At 36.5% G+C, this 22,623-nt stretch overlaps 2 protein-coding genes and 1 pseudogene across 3 annotated transcripts; 1 reads left to right on the forward strand and 2 right to left on the reverse strand.

Annotated features, from left to right (window-relative positions):
* The first annotated feature begins 1,414 nt into the window (after positions 1-1,414).
* On the forward strand, positions 1,415-10,170 carry LOC127617939 (sideroflexin-1-like). Of its 2 annotated transcripts, XM_052090120.1 has the most exons (12): positions 1,415-1,778; positions 3,257-3,432; positions 4,129-4,299; positions 4,874-4,972; positions 5,560-5,635; positions 6,185-6,270; positions 7,229-7,356; positions 7,538-7,587; positions 7,695-7,744; positions 7,833-7,880; positions 7,972-8,115; positions 8,223-10,170. In XM_052090120.1, the coding sequence occupies exons 2-11, from the start codon at positions 3,269-3,271 to the stop codon at positions 8,066-8,068; spliced, it is 969 nt and encodes a 322-aa protein (XP_051946080.1). In that variant the 5' UTR covers positions 1,415-1,778; positions 3,257-3,268; the 3' UTR covers positions 8,069-8,115; positions 8,223-10,170. The 2 variants fall into 2 exon arrangements, with proteins under 2 accessions (XP_051946080.1, XP_051946079.1); XM_052090119.1 differs by having other exon boundaries at positions 7,972-10,170.
* A 681-nt stretch (positions 10,171-10,851) lies between these two features.
* Positions 10,852-16,188, reverse strand: LOC127617942 (peroxiredoxin-like 2A). The gene is made up of 6 exons (XM_052090123.1): positions 16,092-16,188; positions 14,040-14,219; positions 13,824-13,915; positions 13,561-13,701; positions 11,605-11,769; positions 10,852-11,454 (listed from the first exon to the last, which is right to left on the reverse strand). Exons 2-6 carry the CDS (start codon positions 14,182-14,184, stop codon positions 11,359-11,361), a joined length of 639 nt encoding a protein of 212 aa, XP_051946083.1. The 5' UTR covers positions 14,185-14,219; positions 16,092-16,188; the 3' UTR covers positions 10,852-11,358.
* Positions 16,189-18,410: 2,222 nt separating this feature from the next.
* LOC127617941 (peroxiredoxin-like 2A) lies at positions 18,411-21,227 on the reverse strand (annotated as a pseudogene).
* Between the last annotated feature and the right edge of the window lie 1,396 nt (positions 21,228-22,623).

Here is a 22,623-nt window from a genome sequence, read left to right on the forward strand (position 1 = left end):
AGGGCCTATCATTGAAAAATATGTCTTGAGATATCACACTCTGTTCTAACAGCCAGGGGCGTGTCTAGGGGGAGGCTGGGGGAGGCAGTGCCTCCCCTAGGATAAGCTCTGCCTCCCCTGAGAATTTGAGAAATAATCTGTCCATCTGTTGTTTTGAGTGTAGCCCCGAATGTATTTTGAATAGTTGACTGACAAATATGAAACCGGACAAAAGCCTATGTAAACCCCCGAAATCATAAGTTGCCTTATTTCATTGTGCTTTGGCTTTGCACATACTGCATACAGCCTGTAAAAATAGACATAGGCATAATCTAGCCTATAGAATAAGTTCCTTTGCTGTCGGTAGCCTATGGGCAACTCCGTTTCTTCCTCTCTGTTGAATATGCAGCAGGTAGGGGAGGAGCTTGCACAGTCGTTGACATCAACTAACGTTACTTAGTGGCAAGTTAACGACAATTAGCAGGAAAGACAGCAAAAATTAAGCAAATGAGGCTTTGGGGATTTTTCCGAAAGAAGTCAGTGGGTAAAAATTCACATTTGTTTTTGTCCTTAAAGTCTTAAGATCATTGTCTAGCTGGCTTTCACCCACAGTAGGCTAAACCTCATGAGTTGTAACCTCTAACCTCCTTATGTAGATTGACGCAGCTTGGTAGGTCTACAATTTGACATATGTAGCACTTGATGAATTAGTTGTTTGAAGCTGATTTGCAATGCGTTATGTCCTGTATCTGTTCTTTTGCATCACAGATGATTCAGGGAGGAGAGAGGATGTTGAGGATAGTACTAGAGTGGAAGATTTAGGAACTGTAGAAACAGGCCCAGCCAGAGCAAAACTCAAAGAATACCCTCTCACCAGCGTTGGACTACAGGGAAGTGGTTGCTAGTGTGAAAATAAAATTGTCTGGGCTAAGCCCCGGATGTCCTTCAATGCTGGAAACGCCTCTGCATCTGATGATAAATTACAATTTAAAAGTGGATTGTTTTGTGCATATTTTCCCATCGCTAGCAGATGAGTGAGGTCTGACACAACAAAAATCCAGTTTAAGCCCTATAGTCTAATAGGGGCCCTGTGCCTATCTCTGGGTTCCTGGCTTAGAAAAAGATATGCACTAAAACAGATTGTGTGTAGTATAGCTTACTTTTGCACCGATTTTTTCAATTGTTTATGTTGCCCCCCCAAACATGATATCCTGGTAAACCCTCTGCTAACAGCTCTTTTTAGCTAATCAAAAACGCTCTCTGCCTTTCAATCATGTTCGAGGTTGCTGACATCGGGGTTTGCTGGGGAGGGAGGGGATTTGAGGGAGAAGGCGTGTCGTTGAAAATATGGGGGCGGTCCATTCAGTTTCTAAATATAGCTGAAGCTAGCAAAATAGTTGAAATAGTTAACAACACCATTATTACACGTGTCGAGTCGAAACCATTTCCCATTCTCAGAAGTCTCAGAACACCTGTGACCTGCCTCTGAGCAGTGCAAGAAGCCGATAACCAATCATAACGCAGCTCTCGTCCACGCCCAGTCTCTCGAGTCAACTTAAGATCTTTCTGCTCTAAACGCCGACTTTTCACTCAAACAGTGCACGTTCATCGCTTTAAGCATCTCGTGCAGACCTTAGACGCATTTATATGTCTGTGGTGCAGACTTTCAAACTAATTAGATCGGAAGTGCAGGCAGTATCCTGTCATCTCTCACAGAGGAAAACACAGTTAGCGCCGAGGTCATCTGCTTGAAGGTGTCACAAGGTATACCTGGACATTACCTGTGATCGTTTAGCAAGGTATGTGTCGGAAATTTAATTTTTAATTAAATAACTTTTTGAAAGCAAATAACCTTTGTTTATTGTGGTATGATTTTTTTGTTTATGAAAGCGAGATTACATTAGCTAGCTAACGTTAGCGTAGCCGGTTTAAGGAGATATTGGTCTGTTGATAATGACATTTCTTATTTTGTAAATATTAATATCACATACAGAACAGCTTTACAACTCTGCTACTGTGTATAGACTTAAATGTAACCGTATTACATAATGTATGTGTTTATTTTGCATGTGAGTTTCCATCACACCAGCAAGGCTGTTAGCTTTAGCTACAACAGCTGTGAACAGGCTGGTCGTCTCACCTGCTTGCCAAGTACAGCAGATAAACGAAACAATTTTCTTTTATTTATTAACCGGGCTAGCGACCGATACATTCTGAAATAAAATGTTTTATCCTCAACTGTATATGTTAAAGGGATAGTTCACTCAAAAATGAAAAGTCTCATGATTTCCACACCCTCATGTCATCACAGATGTGTTTGACTTACTTTCTTCAGCAGAACTCAAATGAAGATTTACTGAAGAATATTTCAGCTCTGTAGGTCCATACAGTGCAAGTGAATGGTGCCCAGAACTTTGAAGCCCCAAAAAGCACAAAGGCAGCATAAAACTAATCCATGTCATTTGTTAAATCAATGTCTTTTGAAATGGCGTGAAGATATCAAAATACAACTTCTTTTTTGATGTACATCTTGCCATTGCAGTCTCTTCTTACTATTGCTTGATGCAATTTCCTTGTGCTAGATGGCACTAGGAAATGTAATCAAGCTTGAGACTGCTGATGTCAAGATTTATAGTGTAAAATATTTTTGGTTTGTTTGTTTTTTGTCTGTTCTAACCTGAAACCGATTTAATTGATTCAGAAGACATTGATTAAACCACTGGAGTTGTATCGATTAATAAAGTCATACACATCTGGGATGGCATGAGGGTGAGTAAATGATGAGAGAATTTTTTTGGGTGAACTTTTCCTTTCACAAGACCCGACCTGTCATTGGCCACTTGACATGAATTGCAGTTGATATCACAAGTTTATCTGTCAATCTTTAGAGTTAACAGGCATGTTTGCAACAAGTGTTTTAATGAAGCACCTACATATAGAGAAAGGGTTGATTCCTTTTAGTAATAAATGTATATTAGTAGAGAAGTCCTCAATAATTTCTTATTTTCACTTTCAACTTTGAATCTATTTTCTGTCATCTGGAATGTTGTCCACATTGTGGTTTGGCATGTCAACGTCACTGAATGCATTGATCTCAATCTTTTGTTGTGAAGTGATAAAATTACCCTGTTAGATGACAATATAGCATTTATTGTTGTTGTTGTTGTTGTTGTTTTTACCCTCGAGAAACATAGTCTTGAATAAATTCTAAATCATCTCCTGCTGCTCAGTAATTGTTGTCGATAGATAATAACCCAGACTTCTTTGATCTTCACAGAAGTGGAAGAGTATGTCTGGAGATTTGCCTCTGAATATCAACATTAAGGAACCACGATGGGACCAGAGCACATTTATGGGCCGGGCTCAGCACTTCTTCATGGTGACGGACCCGAGAAACGTCCTAATGTCCAGTGAAGTTTTAGAGGATGCCAGAGTTACTGTGGAAAACTACAGGTATGAGAGCTTTGACCACAAAGGGCTGAATTGTTCCTAATACTGTTGCTATGATCATTAAGGCTATAAACATATCTGTTATAACAAACTATTGGAAATCTTTTAAGTGCAGTATATAATAAATATAAAATTTTCAGTTGCGCTCCAAGTCCTCATGGTGGCTTGACTTACATCAATCCAGGTTGCGGAGGACAAATCTCAGTTGCCTCCGCATCTGAGACCTTTAATCCGCGCATATTATCACATGGCTTGTTGAGCGCGTTACTGCGGAGACCTAGCGTGTGTGGAGACTTCACCCAATTCTCCATGGCATCATGCACAACTTGCCACGTGACCCACCGAGAGCGAGAATCACATTATAGCGACCACGAGGAGGTTACCCCATGTGATTATACCCTCCCTAGCAACCGGGCCAATTTGGTTGCTTAGGAGACCTGGCTGGAGTCACTCAGCACTCCCTGGATTCAAACTCGTGACTCCAGGGGTGGTAGTCAGTATCTTTACTCGATGAATTAATATAGAACATATATTTACCTTTATTTTACAACCTCTGATGACCTGCCAATTGTAGCAGGCCCCCATTACTTGTTTAAATATTGTTTAATCTCTCTAAGCCGATGTCAGCCTATCATAATTGGAGCAGTTTATGTAAAATTCTTGTTAAATAAAATGCTTTGTTGCTGCTGTCCATTGCAGGTTGGGAGTTTTGAAGCCCGGGCTAACAGAGGATCAACTATGGAGGGCCAAATACATCTATGATTCTGCTTTCCACCCTGACACAGGAGAGAAAATGCTGCTAATTGGACGCATGTCTGCACAAGTGCCCATGAACATGACCATTACGGGTTGCATGCTTACCTTTTACAGGTTGGAACACTGTCAGTTTTGATCACCCACTTCTCTGGATCCCATATATGAACAAAGTGTATTAAAGCCTGGAACATTACACATTGTAGCCAGAAATGAGAGTAGCCTAAATCTTTTCAGGGCTGGGAGACAGAATCCTGCTCAGTTTAGTGAATACATCACCAACAAGTCATCATGGAAAGACAGCACTCTTGCCAAAAGTTTAGTGGGTTGATTCAGGGTGCTGCCCTCTTATGATGACTATTTATAAATGAAGGTTGCCTGTTAATTATTGTTGTATTTTTGCTTGTAAAACTTCAGACAACATTTAGGAAATACTTATAGATTGAAAAATGTGCAGTTAAGTCCTCAACACTTTTTTTATTTTTTTGACTCATTGTTACTTAGTTCAGTGTGTCATCTGCAGATGAGTCACTTTGAACAAGACCAACATCTGACTCATATTACAGGCTTTTTGTGGAAACGTCTCTGAATTTGACTACTGTGTTTAAAAATAAAAAGATTAGTCCAGGATAGTATCCCTCTGATTAAACTGTTTTAAGCCATTAATGGAAATGTATTTACTTTTTTTCAGGACAACCCCAGCTGTTGTCTTTTGGCAGTGGGTTAACCAGTCTTTCAACGCCGTTGTCAACTACACTAACCGCAGTGGAGATGCACCACTCACTGTGAAGTATGGAGGCTAAGATCACTTCTAGAAACAAACTAGCTGCAGGTTTCTGTATAGAGGCCTCAGGTCAACCCCATCTTGATGGTGTGTTGATGTGTTCGACCACACCCTGTTGGTATATTATACCCTTAAATGTTCTGAAAGCTGTCTCATGAGCCACATTGCCATGATAATAATGATGGAATCCACTCCGCTTGTACTCCATGAACTCTTCATGGAGGAGAGGCATCAGTGTCATGTGCTTCACACTCACTACACATGCTGAATATAGACAAATTCAGATAGCATGTCCATGTATTTGTTTCCTATCTGCTGATTTGTCTATCACTATACTTTCACTATAAATTTAAGTAGTTGATCTTTGTGATTATGCAGTGAGGCTTGCATTGTTTGTTTCGTCTGCCTTGAAAGTGTATCACACAGGAGATAGACCCACGTGTTGCACTACTCAATATCATTGCTCTTTTCTATACTGAAGTCTTATAGAGAGATGTGCATTATGTAATGTAATTATGCGCTCCACGAGAAACATTAATGGTACTGATTTGCCCCATATGTTTGTGTATTTAAATTTTTTTTTTACTTTGCAGTCAGCTTGGAGCAGCCTACGTTAGTGCTACCACAGGAGCTGTAATAACAGCCCTGGGCCTGAAGTCTCTGACCAAGGTCTGTCCCTTCCCTAAACTGTCATGCTATTTTTATAGTTAACAACAATGGGAATTGAAGCAGACAGAACTTATAACATTTTGGCTCACTACTCTCAATGGTGCTTTCACATATTTAATCTATATTTAGAAATGTAAACAAACCTATCGGACAACAATATTACTGGGCAAAGACAAAACGCAGTAACTACACAATTTGACATTGGTTCTCTTAAGACTGTGATCTATCCTGTGACCGAAGTGTTTGGCTTAACTATGCTCATATTCAGAGAAAACGGAGTGTGAAAATTGCTAAATTAACTACAAAATCCATACTAAAACCTTGTAAATTGAAGCAATTTTTCTCAGTTTCAGTGCTGGCATAGTTACTGTTTTATGTCTTTTCAGGGCAGAAATATAGTAGATCTGTCTAAAAGCTATCGCAATGTGTTTTTTTGTTATCTGGACTTTTAACTGTGCTGTTAAAAACTTTTTTTTTTTTTTTTTTTTCAATGTTTAGCTGTAGTGACTGCCAAAGCAGAGTTTAATCTAATATCTTATCTTTCCCCAGCACTTGCCAGCTATTATTGGCCGTTTTGTTCCATTTGCTGCAGTAGCAGCAGCAAACTGTATCAACATACCCTTCATGAGACAAAGGTAAGCAAAAAAAATGCTTCAAATAAGAGCCTGACTGATATGGGATTTTTGAGACTGATTTTAGAGGGGGAAAATTCACCAATTACGAAATGGTGGCCGATATAGCAAAAAAAACAATTATGTGGATTTTCACCGATATGACTATGCAAGGGTACTCTGAAGGCTGCTTTCATAAAAATAATATTTGACATTATTATTATACATTGTCAACAAATTCTAGAAATGAACACTGAGAAAATTATTAATAACTATAAAGTAAATAGCTAAATAATCATCAGTACTATTTGGCATCAGTCAAATGCTGACCATTAAAATAAAGAATAAATAAAATAAATAGCTAAATAAACATAACTATTACTATTTAGTATCAGTCAAATGCTTACTATATATTAATACTGCCAGTCAATTATTGGCAGGTTGTAAAACAAGAAGCATGTACACCTGTCGAGACGAGATATACAGTGGCAGCGGTGTTACACCGTATTCTACTACACAAGTTCAGGGGAAACTTTCAACGGTGGAAAACCGACTTCTAAATATTACATTTTATAATGCAACGAGTGGAATTGTTTGTTGAATTAGGTGCCAAACTGTGAATCCTGAACAAAACAGTTTGGTGAAAACCGGTTTACACATTAGCTTCCACTTAGCTGACAAGCAATGAAAATAGCTACGTAGTTGGCTCTAAGCTCGTTGTCACGGATAGTAAAAGATGGACTTTATTTACTTTCCAGCATTGCGTCTCACCAACAAGGTAACAACGTAGCATGAAATCAACACTCAACGGACATAATCCACCACCTCACCGTTTTCTCCAAAAAGATGATATAGGCTGACCGATAAAACGGACTACTTCAAAAGTTATTCCATGGTTCTAATCACTACAAATCAACTTCAAGTGACACTCAACCTTTGCGGTTTCATTTTTTTTTTTTAAATTAGTTATTTATTCTTACAGAGAGCTGAAGAATGGTATTCCTGTCACTGATGCTGAGGGAAAACGCCTTGGAGAATCAACTAAAGCTGCTCAACAAGCCATCGTCCAGGTGGTGGTGTCTCGTATCGGCATGGCAGTACCAGCCATGGGTATGGACAGTGCATGGTTAAATCAGTTTTGTTTATATTTTTAATTATATTTCTTGTTATATAACTTGTAAATATTGAAAACTCTTATTTACAGCAAAATAAAGCAGTAAGATGTGAAATCGAGTGTTTCAGAAAGAGTTCTCATCGTATTTATATTTAAAGCATTTGTTTTGTCCAACAGCTATTCCTCCAGTTATCATGAATGCCTTAGAGAAGAAAGCCTTCATGAAAGTAAGAAACCATATCCAGACTCCTTTCAAGCTTTTCTTTGAACCTTAGAATTTTAGCAGCATTATGGATGATTGTTTAACTGCATCTGAAATCTTTCATTCTCTCAGCGGTTCCCAGTTCTCAACGCCCCTGTACAAGTTGGGCTTGTTGGATTCTGGTGAGTTCTTAAAGCATTGATTTTTAAAACCATGCACATCATAACTTGAGGTAAAGGAATTAATCGATTTGAATATCTGTCTCCACAGTCTGGTGTTTGCCACTCCACTATGCTGTGCTCTGTTCCCACAGAAGAGGTGAGTGCCTTTATGGGAGTCCTGTTATTGCCCTGGTTTGATTGGCACATTGAATTAGATAATTCCCTGTTCTTTTTCTGTCCCTGCAAAGTTCCATGAAGGTGAGCAGTCTGGAGCCTGAGCTTCAAGAGAGGATACAACAAAGCAATCCTCATACCACTACTGTTTATTTTAACAAGGGTCTGTAGAGGCCTCTAGGTCGCAGCCTATACTGATGTGCTCCACTGCACTAGAGGTTAGTGGATACTATTGAAGGGGAGAACAGTTATTTTTGTTTTGCTGTTCTAATTTATATTTTTGTGTCACTTACCCATGTTATTGCATATTGTCACTTTTCTTTAGTTTCACTTAGAGGCTTGGAGCTTTTCTAGGTTTGTGGCTCAAACATCTGCCCAAAATCACCTTATTCTGCCAAATGAATATTTCCACCTTGCTCCATTATTTGTCAGTTAAGTGCACTTAGATTGTGGATGCAGTTTGTTTTTCTATTTGTACTGCAAAAGAATCCCTAAGATGTATTAACAGTCCTAATGAAAACATAAAAATGCAAACTTCTGGCTGAATATCACTAATGCATCTATACTTCCAATGCCATACTCGATCATGTTTTCTGTTTAAGCCTTCTAGGCCTTGTGTGTGTGCGCGGTTTGAAGTCCTTTTTGTAAATTGCAAATGTCTCTGAGAAGAGACTGACATTTGGTTGTGTGGAGACTGTGGTTTGTGTACTGTTGCGATTGAAGAGGTGAAATGGTCAAAATAATATCAATTTAAATATTAATTAGATTTAGGTATTGTATGAAGTATTAAAAATGTCCCCAGTCTAATGGGATAGAATGTGTCTGGGACATGGTGTTTATTAACAAGGCACTACAAATCTTTGGCAGGTTATTAAGATGGATGCACATGATCTGCAGATGTAATAGTATAGAGAAAGAGTTGCATCTTATGCCCTGCTTTGTTTGGATCACGAAACACATCTCAGACACCAGCAATTATGGGAACATACAATCATAGATATTTATCACTACCATGGGTAAATCTGTGTGTTGTACCAATAATATATATATATATATATATATATATATATATATGTGTCAGTCACAGTGTCTAATTTTGTGAATTATATTTAATAATGGCCCCTACTTCTGTAACCTGAGCGTATATGAACAAAAATGTGTTTTCCTTAATACTTGTAGTAATGTTACAGTGTGTAGCTTTTGAAATCTTGATGACCTTAACAAACCTTTACAGTATTTCCCCCATCAGTCCCTTCCCACCCAAAAACTTTCATGTTGTTGTTCTCTTCATGTACTCGGAGAGGCAGTAGAGCTCTGTTACTTTTTGCCCTGAACTTTCCATGTAGGCAAATATTGTTAGGACTAATATCTGAAAAACATTGTATGTTACACAATGAGCGTTTGATAAGTATTCCGTTGGGAAAAATGTTTTTTTTTTATAGCCCGGTTGAAAGCATCCTAAAAAATAAGTAACCAAAACAATAGTTGACATTTAATGCACAAATCCCCTATTTCTATTATAATCTAGTGCAAAAAACACACACATTCTTAATGTAGAGAGTTGTTGGATATGTTATGCAAATATGACTCTTTGATTGTGATTTTACATGTAAAAGTTTGTTCTCTCTTGGTACCCTGTTAAATCAAACACCACAGACCAGTTAAACCACATGCTGTCTAGATTCATTATTCATTTGTGTAATGATTAATGACTAAGAATTTCTGAACTGTTGGCACATGAATTTTATTAGCAGCACACCAAATTGTTTGTGATGGTGATGTTTTGGGTTCATGAAATGTTTTATGATTGTAAATTGCACTAGACGATGATAATGATAAACAACTGTAAAAGAAAGAGGCTGTTGTTTGGAAGAGAAAAAAACAGAACTCACAGTGGTCATTAATGTGACTCTGTATATTAATATAATATTAGGGTTGTCCATCAAGAATAAAGAAATTTGGATCAAAATGGATTTCAAAATTACAAATTCAATGAAGATTCTTGTCACACCAAATGCCCTCGTTTTGAGATTGTTTTGATGTAAAGTTTCTTGATGTGTAAAAGAGCACATATTTATTAATAGGTCTCCCATGACCTGGAGAAACAAGCGTAATATTTTTTTGAACTCTACAAATATAAATCTGATGCACCACTTGAGCACAATTAGTCTGGTCATTGTTGGTGCTTATTGCATGCTTTTTTTCCCAGCATTTTGTATTGTTTTGTTACATCCTTGTGTATTTTGTGGAACTATGTAATAAAGCTATTTTAAAATGTCTGGCATTTTGTCTCGTGTGTGTGAGAGATGGTGTTTCTGTTTTGTATAGATGTACTTTATCTTGTAGCTATAAACTTAATTTTGATTTTCTAAACCAGAAAACTTGTCTCCCCTTTAACAGCAAATGTCTATATTTGATATAAACAAGGCACACTTAAGCATAACAGAGTGGATGACAGACAATAAGCACTCTGTTGTACACATATACTAATCTGGCATTAAAACTGAATAGCTTAGTAGCTACACATGTGTAGTACACAAGTTGTGTTGTGGAGAAATTAAGAGAGACTAGAATGTTAATACCAACCAGCAGTTTCCTGTAGCATGAGGAAAACACTCGTGTAAGTGTGGTATAGGAATCATAAAATGTCTCTTAATATAAAAAATAATTAAAACGGTCTGAACAATTGCAGTCTGTGTAAACCATATAAATGGTCAAAATCTATCTGAAAGTTTATTTGACTTAAGTGGCAGTCTGTCTGACTATCTAGCTAACTGGCTTTGTCTTAATGTAGGTACAAGAATCAAACTTTTTAACTTTCAAACAAGGCTTTGTCAAGTCAACACCAAAGTTTGTCTTCAAATTTACCTAACTTGTTCTAACCATAGTATGCAGTTAATCTTATTACTAAATACTACATCTTTAAAAACACATCTGAAGAACAAAAAGACAGATTTATTTCAGTAGTGGCATGTTTATTGTTCATTGAATCCTAAATCTCCATCAGAACCTTTGTCTGCTCACTGGCCAAACACCTGCGGGGTATGTAAGCATGTGTTTGCCTCAAATCTGCTCACTCAACATGGAGTTTTAAGACAGACTATCATTAATACACATGCCAACAAAAACCGTAAGTATAGCAGCAGGCAAACCAAGAAACCAATGAGGTGAAATCATTTCTAAAATCCAAAAACAATTCTAATGTTTATAACTCAATTACACAACATTACTAGTTTGCACATACTAAAGCACCCAAATTCAAATAAAGCCACACAAAAAAGCAAATGTGTGGCATCTTGTCACTTTGATATAGTGTACCAGTCAGTGCTCAAACCTGAGCTTTTCTCTCTATTAACAGCATTAGTAAGAGAAATCAGGTGTGATGAGGATAACGTCAGTGGATTGTGTTTCTATTTTGATCAAACTTGGCAGCTTTGCTGCAACTGACAAACTTGAAACATCTACTTTTCTACCACAATTTTCTTTGCCGCTTCCATAACAGACTCGTTGCTGACTTTATCTCCAAACTCTTTTTCTCGGTGCTCAAGAAGAATGCCCTGAAAACAGCAAAAAAAAAAAAAAAGGGGGAGGAGGAGGAATTTGGATGTAAGAATTTGGATGCAAGTGGCTGAAGCTCTAAGGTAGAAAATAGAAAGCTTTAACTTCTGTAATGTTTTTTTTTTTTCATGAAATATCTAAAGTATTACCTGTTTGCCAGATCCGATGACAAACACCCCTCCCAAGATGAAACCCTCTCCATTCATGTTGCCCTGGTAACCCAACTTCCAGGCCCTTATAAAGTTTTGCCAAACTCCCAGGCGGATGAATCCAAGCCCACCCATCTTCCTCTGCTGTGGTCCATAAAAAGCTTGCTGTGGACAAATAGATGCATAAGCCAAAAAACAAAGTAATACTTTTCAGAAATTGTGGAAATTTCAGTTTTAATGTTCCGATTATAGACACCATGAAATGGCATGTGCCATTTTCTTTTCATGTGTTGACAAATATCCTTTTAAAATAGGAAGCTGGGGCAGGACTTTTATATACTTTTATTTCCACCTTTTTCCTGAATGCAGAAATGGTCCACGATTCATGATGAAAGCTTGGTCTCTAGTGTTTTCACCCATATTGGTGCTTGTTCCAAGCAAATAATGTGATTTTTAGCATATTCAATTTGTAAAAGTTGTCAAAAAAAGCATGTGGCTTGATAGTGCATGTAGGAATGGGTAGATGATGTGAAGCTATGGACCAAGATTAGTTACGTTGATTACGTTAACTACCTGATGACATCCAACAACTGCACAAGGTGAGCCTGAACTACTTTGTACTCCATCTGGAACTACATCATCCACATTAATTCAGAAAAATGTAAAAATATTTTTCTCTACATTTTGGCCATTGGAAACTAACCTTTATAAAACACTCGCTCAAGTGGATACATTTGAAAATGCTGCATTTGCATTGTAGTGTGGGCTAGGAAAATGAACTATGATGATTTATTTTTTTGTTGTTGTTGTGATGCAGTCATGTGATCCATTCAACCCAAAACAATCAAGATGGCAGCCCATTGGCCGGCATTGTTGTTATCACTTTTTTATTTTTTTAATTTCCAGGAAAATCTAAATATCCACATTATCAGAGGATAAAAGGGCTGTTCTGTTAGCATTGACAATGTCCCCTGCTGGACAATTACAGTGCATATGTTTATATAGCGCATACGAGCACTACAGAACTGCTAAAATGCATTCTTGTAGGAACTTTATAACGGGCTCAAGCACGTTAAGCAGATGCTTAAATCCTGTGTCCTCGACTGCGTATGGATGCATATCTGCAGCAATAAATACTCCTATGGCACTCCTTATTTCTTTAACTCTGTCTGAGCTTGCAGCGTGAGGCTGCTTGAACGCAGTGGCGAGACTAGCACAGGCTGTTTATGCTTTGCTCCCGTAAGCTCAAGAGACACATGTGATGATGTCTCCACAAATGAGTCATAATGTAAGATGTGCTTTGTGAGACATACCCGACTTAAGTGAAAGACAGACGACAAACAGCCTTTGTCCTGTTCACTACTCGTTGCCCAGTATTACTGTAGTTTACTGTGAAACGACAATGCTCCCAAACAACAGATTTTAGAAATGGTGATGGGTCTTCAATCTCTGGCTTATTTTAGTTTGACATATTTATATTTTCTTTAGTTCCATCACAGTTGGGAAAAATAACAAGTTCATTTATCTGATCCGCAGTTTCTAGTGTATCGTGTGGTGCTCTGCTCTGTTAAGTTTTGGTTCTGTGCGGTCCCGCGTTGCTCCACATTCTTTTTTCATTTAGTTCTATGGGGTTTTGTGTTATATGTTGTTTTAATATTGGTTTCACACACGCTAAGATATGTAATCATTCGTGTGATTGTGTGTACTGTACCAAAGGACCTGTATCATTTCATTTTGACGCGGATACAGGTACTGTACCATTGCAGCCCTAACTTGTACTGATAGTTTTTACAATTTACAAATGTATTTATTCTAAAAGATAATTGAGTTATCTTTAGGAGTACACTAGACCTACAGATGACCTAAAATCTAACAGGCATACACTAAAAGCTACTAAACTCCAATTTTTAATTTTCATCAATTTTTGATGTGGTCTTTACAGAGCAAGTTGCTTACCTTTTCATCCAGGAAAATTTCCCCTGCAAAGTGAGGTTTGAAGTCTTGTATCTCTGTACCTATGTTCTCTTTAACAACAGCATACAGAGGGACCCCAAACTCATCCAGCTGGGGCTTCAGAGAGGACAGCTCAGAGGCCTCCTGCAGATACACCATATAACCAACCAATCAATACAAATGCATGAACAAGAGCATTTCTCTCAACTAGTGATTATGTTGTGATTACTTGTGACTTGTGCTAATGAGGAATGTGATTATTTTACCTCTCTGCACAAAAATCACCCAGGTCGCCGCACAGCCATGATGACCGCACCAGATTTTTCCCAGAGAGTTTTAGCTTTTAAAATCTTCTCATCTGAATGGATACAAATGAGAAACATTAACATAAGTATTGCTATTAATGTATGACTGCTTCACTATTATTCTTAATTATTACAATAATCCCACAAATATAACTTTTAAATTCAAATTCGTTTTACCATTGTCAATGGCTTTGAGGTCAGCATTCTCCAGGTAATCTAGAGTAGCAAGTGCTGGCTTGGTCAGCAAGAAGTCAGTGTTTGCAAGTATTATGCCAGCGATGGCGGCACCCACAGCGCCAAGGCCTAGTGACCACATGCCCATGGTAAGTGTCTCACCCTCCAGGACAGATGACAACACTGCAGTGAGGATTTGTCAGGTTACATAACACATTGTATAAAAAATCAATAATAATCTGTAGGTTGAAGCTATATTCTCAACATTCTTTTCATTAATGACTCAATTGATCATTCAAGAATACCACTGCAACAAAGTGCCTCACATTTCAGTCTTCATATAATTACCAAAGGCATGCATAAAATTGCTGTAATTCACAACTATACCAAGACATGCTGGGGCAAGACCAGTAAGTACATTGTGTCTTACTTAAGGAAAACTGGATGTTCTGGCTCTCCCTTGAAAACGGAAGATTTGTTGAAAGAGGATGGAAGCATATAGTGTTAGAAGAGTGGGAAGCAATAATGTCTTGAATGCTGAATGGCATTTAAAGGAACAGACTTAGTTTGGAGGTTATGTATTACGACTGTATTGTAAAAGGTTGACTTGGAGTTTAGAGAGACTCTGCACTTGAGAGAACTATTCAAATTAAGAGGAAAGTGTCCTCTTGGCAACAAAAGGCTGATGGGGCGTAGTTGAATGTAAATATAATTTATAACTTAATTTATCCAAATACAGTCCATTTGGATGTATTCATTTCTGCAGCTTGCTGATAAAGAACCAGTGAAATCAAAATTTGACTTCTTTTGGGGCTCTATTTTCATGAGTGCACTTAGCGCAGCACTACGCACAACAACCATGTGTCTTATCCAATTTCTGTGAGAGTGCTAATTATATGTGCAATTTTCGTGCAAGCACAAGTGGGCACGGGTGGGAGTATTTGTGCTATCTGTGGGAGTATGCACGCAAACTGTGGGTGAATTATAGGTCAATGAAGTGGTGCAAAGCACAATTTGCAATTTTCCTGAGCAAAAGGTAATTGTGCTAAGATGTTTAAGAAGAGAAGCACTTGAGAAGTTCCTGCATTTTCAGTTTGGAGATTCCACCAGCAGGTGGTAAAAAAGTTAATATCCAAACTCCCAAATTATATTCTTGACAATCACAGTTGTGGCAATTTAATAAATCAAAATTAGATTTGTGTTTAACTTTCCTGAGGTCATAGTATATTTTTCAACTATTATTATGTTTATATTAACATTTGAATTTATGGCATAATTTGTATTAATATTATTCAACCTGTTGTCATAGAGTGATTTATAAGTCACTGCAAAAGGGGTCGGTGGAAGAAGTTGGAGAGGGTAATATTTTTGGATTTGGGAAGGTGATTATTTTCATGAAATGTAATTTGAATTTTGAAATATTTTTGGTTAAATTTTTTCATGTTTCAATAAATGTCATTTTAAAGTAAAATCCGTGTTATGTGCATTTGAAATGCAGTGCAATATGAACGACACGATTGGGCAAGTGGGTGTGCAGCAAATGCTCTTTGTATTTAAACACAAATGTTACCCGATCACACAATAATTAAACTGTATCTGCAACCTGCAAATAGCACAATAAACACAAGGGCTAAATGCTCAAAGGTACTGCAGAAATGTTTAAGGGACTGCCAAATGTCCTTGCAATGACGTCAAGAGAGGGAGAACTGGCTGAGATTGCAATGTGTACTGCATCTCAAAAGGGCTAACATGCACAATGCTAATTTAAAGGTGACTTTAATGGTATACTGTTCTGTTAATTAACTAACGCAAATGCTTCCAGGTTTCAAAATCTTTATGAAAAGTAATGTCATCGACAAACTAGTGCATTAAGTAATTTCGAGGAAATGACGAGACTATTAGTCTAAAGTTTCTCTAGCTAACACCTGCCGATTAGCTTGTTTACCTAGCCAGTGAGCTATTTAAACAACACATTGACAGTAAAAGAATACAATATACTTAAGTAATATGAAAAGGTATTCCAAGGGTCTCACAACACAATGATATAGCACTCACAGCTTGCAGATCAACGGCTGGCTTTAAGGATGTCAAACTACTGGGACAGACGAGTACTACATGAGTACAGACAGTTCATTGAATGGAGCACAGCCTGTCAAACTTCTTAAAGAGACAGGCGTCACAATTTATGCCAAATCCTTTCGGCTAAGAATTATAATAATAAGCCTAGATCTCTATAATAAAATTTTCACTAGTTAAAATGCATATTTTTGCTAATTTTTGAAATCAGTAGTTAGGTGTGCACTGTAAAAATGCTAATTCTTTATATATATAAATGACTTCATTACTTGTGGGTTTAACTATTAATGTTTTCAAAAATGGAATTGAAGCCAATAATAATAACCTTAACAATATATTTTTGACATTTGTAACTACATTTTCACTAGTAGAATTTCACAATGCTCTATCATAAACTATTTTTCAAAATGCAACTATAGATAAAAAATAATGCATTTCTTACTATATGAAACTCCAAATACACATATCAACTATGTACATCTTGCTAGCAAAAATTTATGATATCAATAATTACATTGTTACTAGTGCAAATGTACCATTCCTGATATCAATAAAATAAGAATGCTATTTTATTAATTTTAATATAGTTTTAATATTTTATTGTAACTAGTAAGAAAGGTTTTAATATACATTTTTAACTGTATTTCAATTGTTGATATCAGAATTGGATGTTTGTATTAGTAATACTGATATGTAATCATTAATATATAACAAGTGCATACAGTAACTGACATTAACATTTACATTTACTCATTTGGCAGACGCTTTTATCCAAAGCGACTTACGAAAGAGGAAAACATAAGCAAATCATCTTAAGGAGACAGTGGTACGAAAAGTGCCACACTACAAAGTTTCACTAGCATCAGAATACTATTCAAAACAGATTAAAGTGCAACAAGAATTATTTAATTTTTTGTATTATTTTTTTAGTGACTGGTTAAGTGCTCTTGGAAAGATGCGTTTTAAGTAGTTTTTTGAAGACAGAGAGTGAGTCTGCCATGTAAATTCATTGTGGGAAGGTCATCCCACCAATGTGGTATGATGAAGCTGTAAGTCCGGGAAAGTGTCAGGTGTAGCTGTTATACTTTCTACAATCAGAACTTTTCTGATACATCACAGCCACCAACTCTTCCTGTGTCCCCCTGAAAAGAACTGGAATTTCTGAGGTCATGCATGCTCAATGGCAACCATTGCATCCTCTTTATATCTGAGAACATCATACATCATAGCCGTTTTCTTCAGGGCAGTCACCACAATGGGAAATAGATTGCTATTTACAAAATACACTACTACATGCCCATTTTTGTGGGACTTGCTACAAACAGATTTTCTTAGCCGACCGCAGGCTTCTGGTGGCCGTGTAGCTCTACAGAAATTATTTTAGGTATGCTGGAGCAGACCCAGTGACTGTTTTATATGCCAGTATCAGAGCCTTGAATTTGATACATGCATCAACCAGTAGCCAGTAAAGAGATACAAGGAGTGGTGTAACATGCGCTCTCTTTGGTTCATTAAAGACCAGATGTGCCTCGGCATTCTGGATCATTTGCGGGGGTCTAATGGCATGCAAGAAGGCCTGCAATGAGAGAGCTATGACTAGTGACTGAACAAGCAGTTGTGTGGCATGTTCAGTTAGGAAGGGTCTTATCTTCCTGATATTGTAGAGTGTAAATCTACATGATCGCGCTGTCTTTGAGATGTGGTCCGTGAAATTTAGATTGTTATCGATGGTTACCCCTAGATTTCTGACCGTTGTGGAAGGCGATAGTGTAGTTGAACCCAGCTGCACTGTAATGTTGTGTTCAACATCACGGTTGGATGGAAAGACCAGGAGTTTGGTTTTAGATGGATTGATTTGCAGGTGGTGTTCCTTCATCCTGTCTGAGATATCTGCCAGGCAGGCAATGACATTACGACATAGCATTTTAACTAGTAAGAGCTGAATTTTAGATATCTATCATTCATATCTGGCATGTGATAAAATGTCAAAAGAGTTTGTGATATAGGCCTACTTATAGTCTTTTCAATGGGTTGTACTTCAACATGTTGATTGTTCAGCTGCTGAAATAATACATCTTTCCCTAGTTTTCACTAGTTGTGAAAATGTATACAGACCTTTTAATAAGACCATTATACAGCTTTATTCAAATGCATCCCATCGAAGAGACCATAAGGTTATCCCTTACAGCCTTGATTTCATTCCCATCAAAAATTAAACACGGTGATAATCTAAATAAGGTCTATGCTTCATTGTTGTACATCAATACGCAAATAAAAATGCAGCTACAATACTGGCTGGACAAAGTTTTGTAGTTTATTGTTAAGATGTTCACATGGCCTACCTCATCTGAGATATTCTTATGATTCACAAAGTATCTGTAAGTGTAAGCATCAAGCCTGATTTTCTCAATGAGTTTAAACACAAGCATTCATTAACCCACTTTCAGACACACAGACATAAGAAAATGGCAGCAGAAGTGACCTATACTGTGAAAATACATAAACATATGTCAGATTTAGGAAATATATATAGCATCTTTAGACTATTCAAACTCATGTTTAAAAGTGTGTATCAATCCTTTAAACTTTCAGAACAAATAAATAACTCCATTGTAAAACATCACATAACAAAAATAATATATTCCTAAAGTGTGAAGCTTCACAATCGACTATTTGCCCTGAATCTGGCGAGCAGTCTTGAGAACAGCCAACAGGTTAACTTTATCCCCAAACTCTTTTTCACGATGCTCCAACAGAATGCCCTGATGAAGAATACAGAACACAAATATAATGTACATTTCCCTTAAATTTTGACTGTTGTTTATATGCTGTATATAATGTTTATATGGAATATAAGAAATATCATTTTTTTACACTAATACCTGCCAATCAGGGCCAAGAACAAACACTCCTCCTAGAATGTAGCCTTCTCCTCTGAAATTGCCTGTGAAATTTCTTCGCAAGGCCCTGAGACAATTTACCCATACCCCAATGCGCAGGAGTCCTAACAATCCCATCTTTCGCAGACAAGGACCGTAGAAAGATTTCTGCTTGTGACAGAGCAAAAATAAGGAAACCACATTGTATATGAAACCAGCTTATGGACTAAAAACACAATGTCATGAGTAGAATATGTATACAACTAAGTGAGACACAATCACAAAATTATATAAGTCAAACACTTTAAAGTACATTGTTTCAGCAATCTGAGTCAACATGTACCTGCACATCCACAAAGATTTCCCCTGCAAAGAACTTCTTGAAGTCCTGTATCTCTGTGCCTGTGTCTTCATTTACAACAGCATACAGAGGGACCTTGAGTTCATCTAGCTGGGGCTTCAGAGAGGACAGCTCAGAGGCCTCCTGTACAACACAATCAATGAAGCATGCTGCATCATACGGCAACTGAACAACAGTTACATACACTGAGTAATACTGAAAATGGATTCTCTTTACCTCTCTGCACAGTAATCATCCAGGCCTCCGCACAGCCATGATCACTGCACCGGTCCTCTCCCACAGTGTTTTGGCTTTAATAATCTTCTCATCTGACAAAGTGGCTGAAAAGAACAGGTGTTTAATCAGCACCAAATACAAAAAATATACTGCAGGCTATATTGACATCACAAAAGTTGAGTATATACAGTATATATATAAAAGTGTAAAGAGATAAGTTAATTATGGAGACCTGAATGCAGTTATACAATTTAAACACACACAAAAAAAAAACATAAATGTAAATTAACACAAATATATATTATTTAATATGTTTTGCTTTAAATGTGGCCTCACCAGCTCCTGTTGTTTGGACTTCTGTGTTCTCCAGGATGTCCAGACTGGCCCATGAAGGCTTGATGAGGAAGAAGTCTGTGAAGGAGCACAGCAGACCAGCGAAGAACAGGCCCACTGCCCTCAGACCCTGGGTCAAAGTCTCCATGTTTGAGACCCTCCTTTTTAAAACAACACAATACATCGCTCTTGTCAAATATATAAACGTATAAATTCAGGTCTTATTGCACACAGCAGTGCCAAGCAACTATTCTGTAACTTCTCCTTAGCTTTTGTGTTAACAGTTGGCATTACTCCCTGATAACATATGGAATTATTAAAGCTGTTTTCTCAGATATTAGCGATATTATAATGATAATTACTCTCTTTAATGCACATAACACTGTACGTTGTAAACTATTTTTATTACATTGTAAAATGTAATAACATGTTATTTTTAAAGAATCACCACTGTTATCAGTGCTCCATAATAATGAAATTGCCATTTTACAAAGACTTGATATCTACAAATGGAAACTAATCAGAACATTTCCCTATTCACAAATATAATTTAACAGGATGAAATCATCAGACAAAATATTTCAACAGTAACCCTGTCAAACCTGTATGTTCCACATTAATCATATTTGTTCAAAATATATTTAAATTAAAGGAGAATTAAATTCTCCAAATACATGTCAAGCATTTTAATGTAACACTTTACAATAAGCTTCCAAGTTTTTTACATTAGTAAACATGAACTAACAATAAACAATACTTTTACAGCATTTATTAATTTATTAATTTCAACACACTCAAAAAAAAATATTTTTGCCTATTTTTAAGATGTATACATTTCAATTTAATAACAAATTTCCATCTAATTGAATTGACCAGTCTTGAAGAAAACGTAATTAATAAAACTTGCATTTTTTAAGATGTATTTTATTTGGTTAAAGATTTGGTAATTCAGTTAGATGGAAATTTGTTATTAAATTGAAATGTATACATCTTAAAAATAGGCAAAAATATTTTTTGGAGTGCATATATTAATATATTTTTAAAATCAAAAGTTGTATTTGTTAACATTAGTTAACAACATTCATGTGTTAACAACACATGAACTAACAATGAACACTTGTATTTTCTATTAACTAACATTAACAAAGAATAATAAATGCTGTAAAAAAATACTTTGTTCATTGTTTGATCATAATATTTAATGCATTAACTAATATTAACGCATGAAACCTTTTGTAAAGTTTTACCATTTTAACTTACCTCACTGTAGCCCTGTGCTTCTAATATTGTTAAGAATTCATCCTCTGTTTTCAGCAGACTTCTAATCTCTAATCTTTATTGTCACATGGACCAATCACATTTCAAAGTATATACTGTGGAATTTAACGTGACCTGTACTGCAGAACACACAGCACACTGTAAACAGATTTGTACATTGACGACATCAAAGAACACTAAATAAAAACTACATAAAGACACTATTAGAAACCAACCAGTCCAATTGTTTTCCATAAATGAGTATAATATCAATCTTTTGTAATTATTTAACCCTAAAATGCATATGTGTATCAAAGATTAAGATTTTTACATGAAATGGTCTTGTCATCTGACACTCCTGGTATTCCAAAAATGACCCACATGTGTTTTCAATGTACTTTTTCATATTCTTTTCAATATTTTATGATTTTACTTGTAATATTGTACATTGGTTTTCATTTGCCATCTGTTATGCAATTAAATATATAAATACCATATTCATGTTAACATTTATGTGCATTATGCAAGTAGAAATACAAAAGTGGCAATGAATGCAAGATGTAATTCAGTCCTTGCTTTTATTCAAATTGTAAGATATTATACTGGACCTATTACAGTCTGAGATTAGATGCCTAGTTTAGTGCAAGGACACAATGGTAATAGCCCCAGAATTACTCATTTATCATTAATGCAATGTAATATACTTTTTTATTTAGCAGAACTTTGAGTATCTTAAAATAAATAACCTGGACCTTGAACAGCTTTTGAATTTCAATAATTATAATAATGAGAACTAGATAAATGACTTAAATTCACAAGAAAGAAACCTGATCCATACAGAACCACAATTTCAACCTAATCTTTTTCACGGAGATTAAGGTGCAGTTTCATAATTTGCTTGTCGAGGGAAGCTTTGGAAAGCTTAACATACACTGTGCATTTGTTCTAACTATGCATGACATTGCTACCCTAAAAATGCATCTTTTGTACATTTATGAGATTAAAAGAAGATTTCTGGAGAAACAAATAGCACAATTCAAAAAAATATAAATGTTATTTTGTATATTCAAGGCATATCAGTCTATAAAAAAAAGCATGAGGCTGGTTGTGTATCAATGTTGAAAGGCATTAACCCACATTATACTTGAAGATAATCTCAAGGCCGCTTGACAAGACATCTGTGAAATTCCTTCTAAAATGTTATTCCTTGCTACTTTTATTTCGATGCTTGTAATATTTCTGCTTCAATGATCCGAACACAAATGTCACTGAACTGAAGGTATAGAATTCAGTGGGGATTTTGTTCATCCCTTATAATGGGTTTAGCAGCAGTAAAGCACCTCTAATTTGATCTTTGTACCTCTGGTGCTGAGAAAAGCATTAATGACACAGTACATAACTACCCTCTACAGGTAAATGTACTGCCCTGCATTTTAACCAGCTTGTAATACGTATGCCATTTACA

The sequence above is a fragment of the Xyrauchen texanus genome, chromosome 24 (assembly GCF_025860055.1).
Source record: "Xyrauchen texanus isolate HMW12.3.18 chromosome 24, RBS_HiC_50CHRs, whole genome shotgun sequence".
Taxonomy (NCBI): Eukaryota; Metazoa; Chordata; class Actinopteri; order Cypriniformes; family Catostomidae; genus Xyrauchen; species Xyrauchen texanus.

Bases quoted from the DNA above. Each gene is read 5' to 3' on its own strand.
- LOC127617939 (XM_052090119.1), top strand. From the start codon at position 3,269: ATGTCTGGAGATTTGCCTCTGAATATCAACATTAAGGAACCACGATGG. The intron at 4,973-5,559 runs GTATGGAGGCTA...TTTACTTTGCAG, and splicing joins GATGCACCACTCACTGTGAA to TCAGCTTGGAGCAGCCTACG. The intron at 5,636-6,184 runs GTCTGTCCCTTC...ATCTTTCCCCAG, and splicing joins GCCTGAAGTCTCTGACCAAG to CACTTGCCAGCTATTATTGG.